The sequence below is a fragment of the Gossypium arboreum genome, chromosome 11 (genome assembly GCF_025698485.1).
Source record: "Gossypium arboreum isolate Shixiya-1 chromosome 11, ASM2569848v2, whole genome shotgun sequence".
NCBI lineage: Eukaryota > Viridiplantae > Streptophyta > Magnoliopsida > Malvales > Malvaceae > Gossypium > Gossypium arboreum.
This window is the reverse complement of record NC_069080.1, coordinates 21,243,888-21,255,950: the sequence shown is the minus strand read 5'-3', so window position 1 is coordinate 21,255,950 and position 12,063 is coordinate 21,243,888. Positions and strand designations below refer to the sequence as shown.

The 12,063-nt window shown below is 33.8% G+C and overlaps 1 protein-coding gene and 1 long non-coding RNA gene across 3 annotated transcripts; both read right to left on the bottom strand.

Moving 5' to 3' along the window:
* Positions 1-704: 704 nt before the first annotated feature.
* Positions 705-6,235, bottom strand: LOC128284380 (uncharacterized). 2 transcript variants are annotated; one of them, XR_008274809.1, is made up of 5 exons: positions 6,027-6,235; positions 5,872-5,911; positions 4,586-4,657; positions 4,352-4,460; positions 705-1,029 (listed from the first exon to the last, which is right to left on the bottom strand). It is a non-coding gene; the product is annotated as an uncharacterized LOC128284380 (long non-coding RNA). The 2 variants fall into 2 exon arrangements; XR_008274810.1 differs by lacking the exon at positions 5,872-5,911.
* Positions 6,236-8,247: 2,012 nt separating this feature from the next.
* Positions 8,248-11,661, bottom strand: LOC108473801 (receptor-like protein kinase FERONIA). The gene has a single exon (XM_017775567.2). The coding sequence runs from the start codon at positions 11,231-11,233 to the stop codon at positions 8,486-8,488; it is 2,748 nt and encodes a 915-aa protein (XP_017631056.1). The 5' UTR covers positions 11,234-11,661; the 3' UTR covers positions 8,248-8,485.
* Between the last annotated feature and the right edge of the window lie 402 nt (positions 11,662-12,063).

Sequence of the window (12,063 nt, the reverse complement as noted above, 5' to 3'; positions counted from 1 at the left end):
GTAATAAATAAGTTTATAAAAAAATATTTCTTGATCAAATGAAGCTTTAGTTGAAATGGTAAATATATTAATGCTATTTTTGCTAGGAGTATTATTTTTACACACATTTTAGTATATAAGTTAGCAATAAACTAATTCAATTGTAATATTTAATCACTCTCATGACTTATTTTGAGCAAATAAAACGAAAAATTCTCGCTTATTTCAAAGAGGTCTTATTTTTACAAAAGTTATTACTCATATTTCTAATTTCAAGTTTAAATTTGTACTAATTATTCCTTATTTTATGTTGAAATATTGTAATACATATGTAACAAATAAAGTTTTCCTCATGTTATTACACTAAAAGTTATAATATTTTGGATTCAATTCTATCAAACACATTTTTCTAATATTTCACATGATTTAAAATGATAAAAATGTACTCACAGTTATGTTTATTATTTTATGAAACAAAAAGTTTTTGATAATTGCTCAAGTGAGTTGAGATTTAGTTATTATTTTATAAAAGGAAGGTTTTTTTATAATTGCTCAACCTAGTTGGTGCAACACCCCAAACCCGGCCTAGACGTTATGGCCGAATCTGGAGATGTTACAAAGAAATGTTAAAAATTCGTCTTTCTTTTTAAAAACATCGTACCACTTTATTAAAAATATGTTGTTGTACTCCTTAGTGAAAACCATTGATTATTTACTCTTTCAAATTAAGCAATAATTGCAACGGAAGCTTAAAAGTTGTTATTTTTGAAAACCACATATGTTCTCTCAAAAACGATTGATTGTATAAATAGTTGTTTTCGTAAAACATTTTGTCGAACGTCGTAGGAAAATTCAAAACGAACCCAAATCTAAAAAATTAAAACCTAACAATCCAGAGAGTCCAAAAATTACAAACTCCCAAAAACCAGAAATTTAAATAATCTTTTTTGTGAAAACAAAGTTTATGACTGTGTGGTCACAACTGAGTTTATGAACGTGTGGTCACAACTAAGCCTCTGTCGCACCGACCAACCTAAGCCTGAAGATTACCTGAACAGAATAGACAAACAAAAAGTGAGTTTTAAGAAACTCAGTGTGTAACTCAACGGAAATATAAATTTAGATTCTATTATATGACAAAACAGATATAGACATAAGTCCTTAACAGAATTAGATTATCAACAAAATCATACAGATATACAAAGTCCTACCCCCATATTCTCCACACTAACTTCGACCATCCCAACACACTACGTGGGTTATAAAACACCCAACTAGCCCTACACACCACATAGTGTCCGTACAACACTTATTAGAGTAATCGTAACTATGCTGCCAGTGTATCGACGATACAATGCCTCACAAAATACATCATCCATATATCACATATCCCGCCCCACAATCAAATACATCAGAATATAAGATAAAACAGAATAATCAGATTCCAGATACCAGAATTATCATATCTAACATACTCATATAACAAATAACAGATATGCATATACATAGTAGATCACACATTTAGCATTACGTTACATACATTTAGGTATTGCTTATGCTAGATACCATACAATCAGTTTATCAAACCACATGCTTTAAGGTTTATTTATGCCCATACTGATCCCACGGAAGGCCCACAGTTGATCAGAACGACATGCAAAACCTTAGGGAAAAATTTTGAAATATGGGCTCACATGCTCGTGTGAGCTTACACGCCCAAATTGGCCCTGCCTGTGTGGCCCACACGGTCTGGCCAATGACCTATACGCCCAAGTAGGCCTTGGCCGTGTAGCCCACACGGCCACACACACCCGTCACACAGTTGTGTGTTGCACATGGCCTACTACACGGACGGGCACATGCCCGTATGGTGTCGACAAGCTAGATTTCTGGCTTTTGCCAGTCGTCGTTTTCTCCATTTTTGTTAACACCTAGTTTGATTCTAATGCAAATGCAATCCCGAGCCTTTCGAAACCTAAAAACAGTATCCCAACAACTACTTAGCAAACGGTTTACGAATTCGACAACAATAACCTGAACAATGCACACAAACTTACCCATGACGAAAACAATCACTATCATAGATTAGGCCGTTGGAACGAAATTCGCTGCTTCACAGTCTTCTTCAAGCAACACACATTCACAGAAAATTAAATCCCTTAACTACACACCACTACGCCATTTCAAAGGTAAAATTCCAAATAGCCTTACAAAAATCAAAAGCTACAGATAAACAAAACCCCCCTTACCAAACCAAACAAAGAAAATCAGAAATCTAAAACGCAATGATAAGAACGAATGATTGTAAATAGGATAGAAGGAGTAAACAAAAGGAAGATTGCAAAGAGAGAAAATGGAAGAACGTTAGAAAAGAAGAGGGATTTTTGGGAAGAAAACAAATAAAATAAAATAAAATTCAGAATAAAATCCCAACTCCCCCTACTATCCACTAACCAACCAACTCCCTTAAAACTGACCCACTAACTCATCCAACTACTACAAAGTACCAGTTCCATCCAACTTCTATTGCACAATTGGCATACACTCACAGAAGCAAAAATTAACATCCTTCACTCACAAAGAGGTTCAAACACAAGACCCTAAGGTACTAACGCCTTAACATTTGAACCAGCAAGCTTATTCTAATAGGAGTTGACCAAAAGTGATATGTAAGCCAAACCACTAAAGATAAGGCTAGGATAAAAAATAACATAGATTTCTAAAAGTGAAAGTTGAACCCAAGACCTCAAACACACAATCAAAACACTTAACCACTAAAGCAAATACTCAATTATTATCAATTTCATAAAACCAAAGTTAAATAAATCAGGGCGTTACAGTTGGGATCCGATGGAAGGGCGATGTTAACTCAATAAACCCCTTAAATACAATATAAATATACAACACATTAATGTAAAATTAAAAAAAAAGTTTCACTTGCAATATAATTAATATTTTATCAATTAACCAATGTTAGGTGTTATGGTAAAATATATAACATTCTCGTAGAGAGAACTCAAGTTCAAGCTTAGGAAGTGACATTGTTAGGAAGAGTAACCACAAACTCAAAAAGAATTAATCTTCATGAATCGTAAAATGAACATAAAAGATATTTTAATCATACTAAAAAAATCATTAGTTCAACTGTTAGATTTAGATTTAATAATATAATTGTGCTAATCATATGTGCAAAGTTTCAATATTGAATTGATAAATCAATTCAATTCAATATCTCTGTTGTATTATTTAAAAACACTATGGCTCCGTTTGTTTGCCAGTAAAATGTTTTCCAAAAAATGATTTCTGGAAAATGATTTACTTTTCTAGTGTTTGGATGAATCTGTGTAAAATATTTTCTATTGTTTGGCAGATTTCCTGAAAATATTTTTTAGAAAAGTTGTTTTTAGATATATTAATAAATTTATATGCCATATATATAAGTAGTTCAGATTACATGTGTTGGTTTTTTTAGTAGAAAACTAAAGGAGAAAAAGAAAAACGAATGCAAAGTAGTTTGAACAAGAAGAAAACTAAATTTGACCTCCAAAAACCAGATCTTTTTCATTGACTTGAGAAGCATTTATGTTACAATGAAATATGGCAGTTACCTAATGTATAACTATTCCCACTAATACATGACTAAAGCTTAGCTAGAATTACATACAAAATGTAGCTGACATACTAGCTATAACATCAAACATAAATCAACAACTACTCCTACTAACTTTAAGTATAAATTACAAAGGAACTAAATCAAGTTACAAATAAACAAAATAAACAAAATGCTGCTACTTCTATGGTTCAGCTTAGGTACTGGTCTACATGTTGGTTTGTTGCTGGTTTCCTATTGCATTGCAGGCCAAAGTTCAATAACATCCTGTACCTTACTTATTAACAAAGTAGTGCATATTCCTTTTAGTGCATTAAAGGGAATTATGATTATGGTATGTTAGACATAAGAAGAACCTATATATTCTTAAAAAGTAAAGATATAAAAAAGTAGAGTGTTGAAATGACTATTCACTGACATTGAAAATAATATCTAGGTGTCCAAAATTCAAATTCAAGGGCATAAGCAAAGCAAATAACAAAGACAATGTCACCACAAAAACTATAAACTAAATGAAATATCGTGCAAGGCTAATCCATAGATAAAAAATAAAATCTTTATTTGAAGTTTAAGGTCTTTGAAATGAACATACCCAAGCAAGCAACAAGGTATCTTCCAAAAGCAATACATTGCAAATGATTCATAGCAATCACATTGTATCGAATAATCAACACTAATTGATGGATGCACCAATGGTACAAACTGTTAAAATATTTAATGTTTATAGGCAAGAAGCTAATCAACACAAAATATATATCGTACCTTGATGTCTCGATGGTAAACACCCCCTACTATGGCAGTAATCCACAGCATTAATAAGCTACTGAAAATACTTTCTAGCTTCATCTTCCTTCAACCTCCCTTTGATTGCCTGGCAAATGAAGATAACAAGACAATAAAAACCAGATTAATATATGATAATAAAACGTTGATACACAACTGAGATTTGATTCCTGAAGCACTTTGACATTACAAGAGTAAACACAAATTTCTTACAATTTTGTCAAAAAGTTCACCACCAGTCACAAGTTCCAGAACAATGTATATTTTCGTCTTGCTAGCCATCACCTGTACCAAGAATATTGCTAGAAGTTACCAAGAAAAATAGCCTTACCATACTTAAAATATTTTTTAAAAGCCAAGTGGAGTCTTCTTCTGACAAAATGCAAGTCAGATTTGAAAGAGATCAAATGAGAAGCAAGGAAGAAATGTACGAAGATCAATAAAGTAACTAAACTAGTAAAACTTCGTGCCAAACCTCATACAAGCGGATGACATTTGGGAGTAGGATGACTTTCATTGTTGAAATTTCTCGTTTAATTTGCAAATTAAAAGAGAAAAGAAAAATGTAGCATGCATAAGGTAAAACATAAATAAGATTCATAAGGTAAAACAAATCCATCACTTAATACCATTTTGAAGAATAGTTTTCTTCTTTTTGGGTAAAACATTAAGCAACCAAATGAGAGACATTCAAATAAGTTGATCTCCATTCAGAATTAAGTCAAGCTCACAAATAAAACATGTATAATTGCCACCAAACTGGAGGACATGTTATTCGAATTCTTTATTTTCCCTAAAATAAAGCATACCACACATGTGCTCAACAAATATTCAGAAATAAGTGTGGGGGATTGATCCTCCACTTAAACAAAGGAACTTAGAAAAAGTTTAGCAAACCCATGTCGGACTCATACCCATATCCGAAACTCACCACAGAGTTGAGTAACATGGCATTAAGGGGAATAGAACCCAACAAAGAAAAGAAGAAAAGAAATAAACTAAATTCTCTTGTATTGACTAAGTTGAATTATACCTTCTTTTGCAAGCTAATTTCTATTCTGTAAAAACTCTAGGAAACGTGCACTGGAGTCACTGTCTCCACCTATCAACACTTTCTCTATTAACTCAAGTAGCTTTATATTACTAGCATATTGATTTTTGTTTTTTTTTAATCAAATCAAGTCAAAAAGGCAGATTTTTGGATTTAAGTCAGAAATGAAATGGTAAGTAAAAACAAATTGCCCACACCAACCCAAGAAACGATCAAATTTATGGCAAGATGGATCAAACATCCAAATACAGTATAAAACCAAAACAAAATATGGTATAAACAACAATCTTAAACGAAATTAACTCATAAAATTCCTAGTACACAAGTCAAACAACAAAGGAGGTTACGCATTTCGGAATAAGATCCCTTTAACATCAATGTTTCTAGAAACACAAAATAAATATAAACTAAAAAATAAAAATGTTAGAAATCAAAGAATGATCATCACCTTAAGCCAAGACCCAGCAAATAATCCATGGTAGATTTGGCTAAGAAAGAGAGAAAGAGAGGAAACAAAGCAGAATGTACTGAGAAGAGAAGATATACGATGGACTTTTACCTGGAAGAGAATATGAAGAATGGAAGAAGGAGAAGGAGCCTTACCTGGATGAAGAAGGAACCAGAAAAGGTCATTGACCAAACTTTCTCGTCGTCGTTCTTCGAAATCGCGCAGCTCTTGAGGAATTTAGTGCGAGGGGTAAGGTACCTGGCAATGGCACTGATTTGCAACCCAAGGGGAAGGGGAAGGGGAAAGAGGAGAAGAAGACTACATTTTCTGGAAAATGTCTTACCAAATTGCAGGTCATTTTACCCATGTTAGGAAAATATTTTCCAAATGTAAAATGTTTTCAAGCTTCCAAACACCGTAAAATTAGGAAAATATTTTCTAAAAAATCGAATCCTTGCAAACAAATGCACCCTGTATATCAATATATTTAACGATTGAATAATATTTTATATTGAGCACTTAGTTAAACAATTTTAATTTATTCAAATTCATAAAAGATTATTTATACTAATATAATGATAAAATTATTAAAATATTAATTATACAAAATTATAAAGTACGTAAAATTATAATTAAATTATAATTTTAGGTCAAGTTCTATTAGTAGCCCTTATACTTTGTGTAAGTTGTGGATTTAATCCTTATACTTCAATTTGATCAATTCTAGTCTATGTACTTTTGAATTAGTCAATTTTAGCCCCGATACTTATTGAATATTGAAATTTCAATCCTAGATCAAAAGGTAAAGTTAAATTTATTTGATTAAATTCTGCTATTAGTCCTTTGGAATGTGTAAAGTTGTAAATTTAGTTCATATTCTGCAATTAGATCATTATTGGTCCCTATACTTTTCAAAATTTGAAATTTCAATCTTGACTCAAACAACAATCGTTAAATCCAGTAACTGACTTTTTCGTGAGTAATATATGAAAATAACAAGTTAACATGGCATTACACATATGATAAGATATTTGTAGAATCAACTTTTGGAAATAATAGAATTTGATTTTTACCATTTGGTTAAGACTAAAATTTTAAAAATAAAATATATAAAGACTAAAATTAACCAAATTAAAGTATAAGAACTAAAATCACAATTACACATAATACAGAAATTAATTACAAAATTTAACCATAATTTTATAATTGTCTACATTAAAAATATGGATGTTGGGATTCAAAACAAAGCAGCTGTGTACCATTTTCCTTTTGATATTTCTGCATGTTGATACAAAGATATTTTGGGTTACTGTTTTGGTTTTGTCAACACTTTTTCAAATATTATATATTTACCAAAGGTTTAAATATGCATTTAGCTCAAAACTTACACATTTTTCTACTGAAAAAATTGATTACCAATTTGAGGATTTTATATAGAAGAAACCAACTGTTGATGTATTAACGAACCCTTCAATCCCACGGCCCTAGCTGAGGCCCAAACGAGTGGAGCAGTTGAGAGAGGATGGGCCTGGTTTATTTGTATAGAAGAAACCAACTGTTGGGGAATTTGTAACTTTTGAAATTACTTCAAGACTCAGTTAATGTGTTGAATAATTTTAAATGAAAATATTTAATAAATGACTAACATATTAACAAAATAATTAAAAATTTAAATTTAATTATTAAAAAATTATAGTAAATAATAGATGATATAGTAATTAATAATTCATAACAGAGTAACAAATTATGATGGATACAATAATAATTGTAAATTCATCATTAAAATGCCAAATTTTACGTAAGCTATTAAAAATTTTCTACATTTTCAAATATTATTATTATTTTACATCAATTTAGATTTAAAATTATATTAATTTTCCAAGCTAACTTATAAATATTAGATCATTAAATTAAATTGCAAAATTTTCATAATAAAATGATTACTTCATTTTTATAATTTGCGATTAATAGCAAATATAATAGAAAAACTTGATAGTAAATTTCGTAATTACAAAGATTAATATTTGTAAAATGCTATTGCATTATGACTATTAATAGGAATAAATCATTGGTAAATTAGTAGAATATAACTGATAACAAAAATAGTCAATTATTCATTGGTTTGATTTGACAATTAAATTGTTAGGATAATTAATTTAAATACCAAAATTAAGAAAATTGAAAGTTTTCATCATTTAGTCATAATTGCAATGATTAGATGACACGATATAATGTTAATATCAATTCTAACTTTGGTTGTGGACTCTAACAATTTTACAAAATATATCAAATAATTTCCTTATATTAAATTATTTTAGAAATTATAAAACAGAGATAATTATTAATTAATTGTAGAAAAATCATTTAATAACACCGTTATTAAATGATAAAAGCTGGTCAAAGGCATTAAGTAATTCATATGAGGTACATCATACCTAACTTAAAATCTAATATATTTAAAGAAGCTACCATACAAATACTTAAATACGACCATTTACTTGGTCATCACTACCAGCTTCAAGGATATTCTTTTTTCATAGTTGAAGTTGCCATGGTTTTGACTTGCAACTTGAAACTAACAATCTACTACTCTATCAACAGATCACATAACTGATCATCGTCCTTCCGGATTTCTAATCTCGGAAAATACTGCCTTAGACAAGAGTCTCTCGGAATCCTTGCTGGCAAAACTTTGATCATCACTTGTCGTCAAACTGAAAGTGCTAGTGCTCTTGGAGTTGAGGACATGATCGCCGAGGCTACTGAAAACGTCCCCACTGTCATCTTCCAATTCAAGGCTTTGGCTTTTAAAGGGCGCCTCCTCATCAATGTCTGCTTCAGTGGCAGCCCCACCATTAACAGATTTAAGCTTGGCCTCACCACTTTCTTGCAGTTGTAGTGCGAACTCAAGTCCCCACACCACATCGCCCATCGATGGCCTTTCGATTCCTTCGTCCAGCAAACAACTCATTGTCACTTCAGCGAATTTTTTTAAACACTCGGGTGCAATCTTACCCCTCAAAAATGGATCAATGATTTTGTAAAGAGTTCCTCTTCGATGGCATTGTTGAGCCCATGCTGCTAAGCTTATCTGTGCCTTCTCGACCGTTCGACTAATTGGTGGCCTCGCACATAGTATTTCACATAGTACCACACCAAATGAATATACGTCAGATTTTTCCGTCAATTGTTGACGACGATAATACTCCGGGTCTAAATACCCAAAGCTACCTTTCACCACTGTACTAACATGTGCCTTGGACATGTTGGTAGGGCCTATTCTAGATAACCCAAAATCCGAAACTTTAGCCACCCACTTCTCATCCAACAAGATGTTCGTTGTCTTCACGTCTCGATGAATGATGATGTGTTTTGCACCCGAGTGAAGATAATGCAACCCACGAGCGGCACCAATACAAATCTGTAGACGTTGTTTCCATGCGAGAGGAGCGTTTTCAGTGTTGTAAAGATGATCACGAAGTGTACCATGAGCCATGTAATCGTACACAAGAATCATCTCGCCTTCGTCGTTGCAGTATCCGATTAACGACACCAAATGGAGGTGGCGTAACTGCGAGAGCATCTCGATCTCGGTCTTGAACTCGTGAGCCCCTTGTTGAGACTCGGGATTCAACCGTTTGATTGCAACAGGGGTAGCCCCACCATCGATGAACCCTTTGTATACATTACCGAAACCGCCAACCCCGATAATGAAAACACTGTCGAAGTTGTTGGTTGCCCCTTTGATCTCAGACAGGGAAAAGTAGCGACAGAGATCGGAGGGTAGAGATGAGCCACGGGACTTGGTTGACTTTGTTGATTTGGTGGTTTTCGTTGTAAAGGAAAATTGGCTCCACCATGAAGCTCCGTCATTGGAACCTGAATCTTTGACTCTCCTCTTTCGCCGGAAAATCAAGAAACAAATGAGAGAGAGAACAACCAAGCTCGCAATTGCACCAACCACGATAACAATTATTGTTTTGCTGGTGTTGTTGGACTTGGTTGGTACCGGTGGTGAATTCCCTGGAGGGCTTAACAGGATGGGGTCCGGATTAGGTCCGGAAAGATCAACACCATTGCTCAATTTGAAGATTTCTAGCCCATTCAAGATGGCATCAGAGTAAAGAGTCCTCCATGTCGGGGCAGGATGCAAAGCAACTGAGAGATTTTGTTGCTTTTGATTTCCGTTTCTTCCTATTGCCACAACATAATTCCTATACACTGGAAACCCATTCCCGGTACTCCAGGTTATAACATCTGCTTGAGTTTCTGCTGTTAAATTAGCCAAGAAGATCTCAAAGACTCTGTCACCTTGTTTCGTTACCTCTATCTGAAACTCGCAGAAATGTAACCTTACATAGTAATTGAACCCAGAATCAACAGGAAACTCCCATGTCAGATTGTACTTATCATTCTCAGTCTTGTTCAGTCCCATGGTTCTGGCAGTGACATAAACATCCCTTGGAGCCGAGAACGATGGTATGTTGCTGAAGGTGAGATTAACAGAGTTATTAACGGGAAGAACGCTTGGATTCGCTATTGTCAAATAGTCGTCGTCACTTGACCAGCTCCGGAACATTCCAGTGTCATCTCCCGGAGAGATTTGGTTCCCACCGACGTTGAGTCGATACACTCTCTCAAGGGCAGTGTTGTTTTCGAGGAAGTAGGAGCGTCCCTCAGCCTGGCCTAGAAAAGGCACCTCATCTTCAGTACCTGCTGTATAATATAGATTGGTGGGCATGGAAACAACTTCAATTCCATTGATAAAAGCAAAAGAATCAGAGATATCAGGACTTGGGGTGAAGGTTAAGTTTAGCCTTTGACTTTCATCAACGTTTACACAAAATTCTTTGATCAGAGTAACTTGGCCTTGCGCATGGAGTAAAGCACTGAAATTCTTGAGAAGGGTATAGGGACCTGCTTTGACAGAGAAGAAAGCTTTATTATAAGGGTCGTTAAAGACTGGATATGTTGTCGGGTAGAAGTAGAGGCGAATGAACTTTTGACCGGCGGTTAAGGGAATGGAGTAGGTGAATTCAGAGCGAGAAAGACGGGCTGTGATGTACGGGACCTGCTCAACCGAGTTCTGTGTAAGTGCTGTTGAAGGCACGGATGATTTATTGTTATTGCTTTGTTGCTCTAAAGGGGTGAATTTTCCGTTGACATCTCCGTCCCAAGGACGGCCATCGGTAGATTGACCGCCGGTGGAAGAACCACAGTCGATTGTGATGTTCTCGATGGGGGTGTAAGCGGCAACAGGGACAGAAAGGTGTCCAATGAAGAAGAGGAAGAGACATGGAAACATGAGAAATAACAGGCTTTGAAGGCAGAAACTAGTTAGAATTTTGCTTGTAAACTCCATTGTTATGGAGGGAAAACAGAGAGACAGATACGAAGAAAGGGATCAGAGATGAAGGAAGCTAGAAAGAAATTATGAAGTCTTTAAGTAGTGTATTGCTTTGAAATTTCATACAACATTCTCTCTTTTCCCTTCATCTTCCTCCGTTTTCTTTCCCGGGGGTCAATTTACAACAATGGTACGGTTCCTTTTTTTTATATAAAAATATTAAACTGACTGACGACCAAAGATAGAAAAGATGAAGAAAATGATTGAAAGCCAAACAATCATATAATATCAGTGGTATAATGTTGTAATGCAAATGAGAGTCACGGAAGACTTGTCAAAAGGAGTTTAGCTTTTGGCACCACTTTACTGGTGCTTTTTAGCGTGAGGGATTATATTCCTTGTAATGGTTGATTAAAAAAATAAAGACAGCTATCTCGGTTTTTTACCCCAAAAAAATATTAAATACTAAAATAAGGTGTGAGTTAGATTAATTATTAAAACAATATATTTTTTTGATCGTGCTTATGTGATAGACGTAACCTCTTTTTTAATATTAATTTTTTTGTTTAATAAAATATTATTATTTTTAAAATATTTATATTTATATATGGGTAAAAATATGGTTAAAATAAGGGTAAAAAAATCCGAAATGGGTCGAGCCTGTCAGGTAGGCGCGACTAGTCGCGCTTGTCAGGTAGGCGCAACTGCCACGTCAGCTTCCTCCTGCTCTCTTTTTTTCTTCTTTCCTGAATTGCCCTTGTGTTAAGTGTTTTCGTAAAATATTTTTTCTTTTTTAGGAGGATTTCAATACCTAGTATAATATGTCGATGTGCCTAAATTTTTTG

What these genes read in the sequence shown, in the direction of transcription:
- LOC108473801 (XM_017775567.2), bottom strand. Translation starts at nt 11,233, where the DNA reads ATGGAGTTTACAAGCAAAATTCTAACTAGTTTCTGCCTTCAAAGCCTG.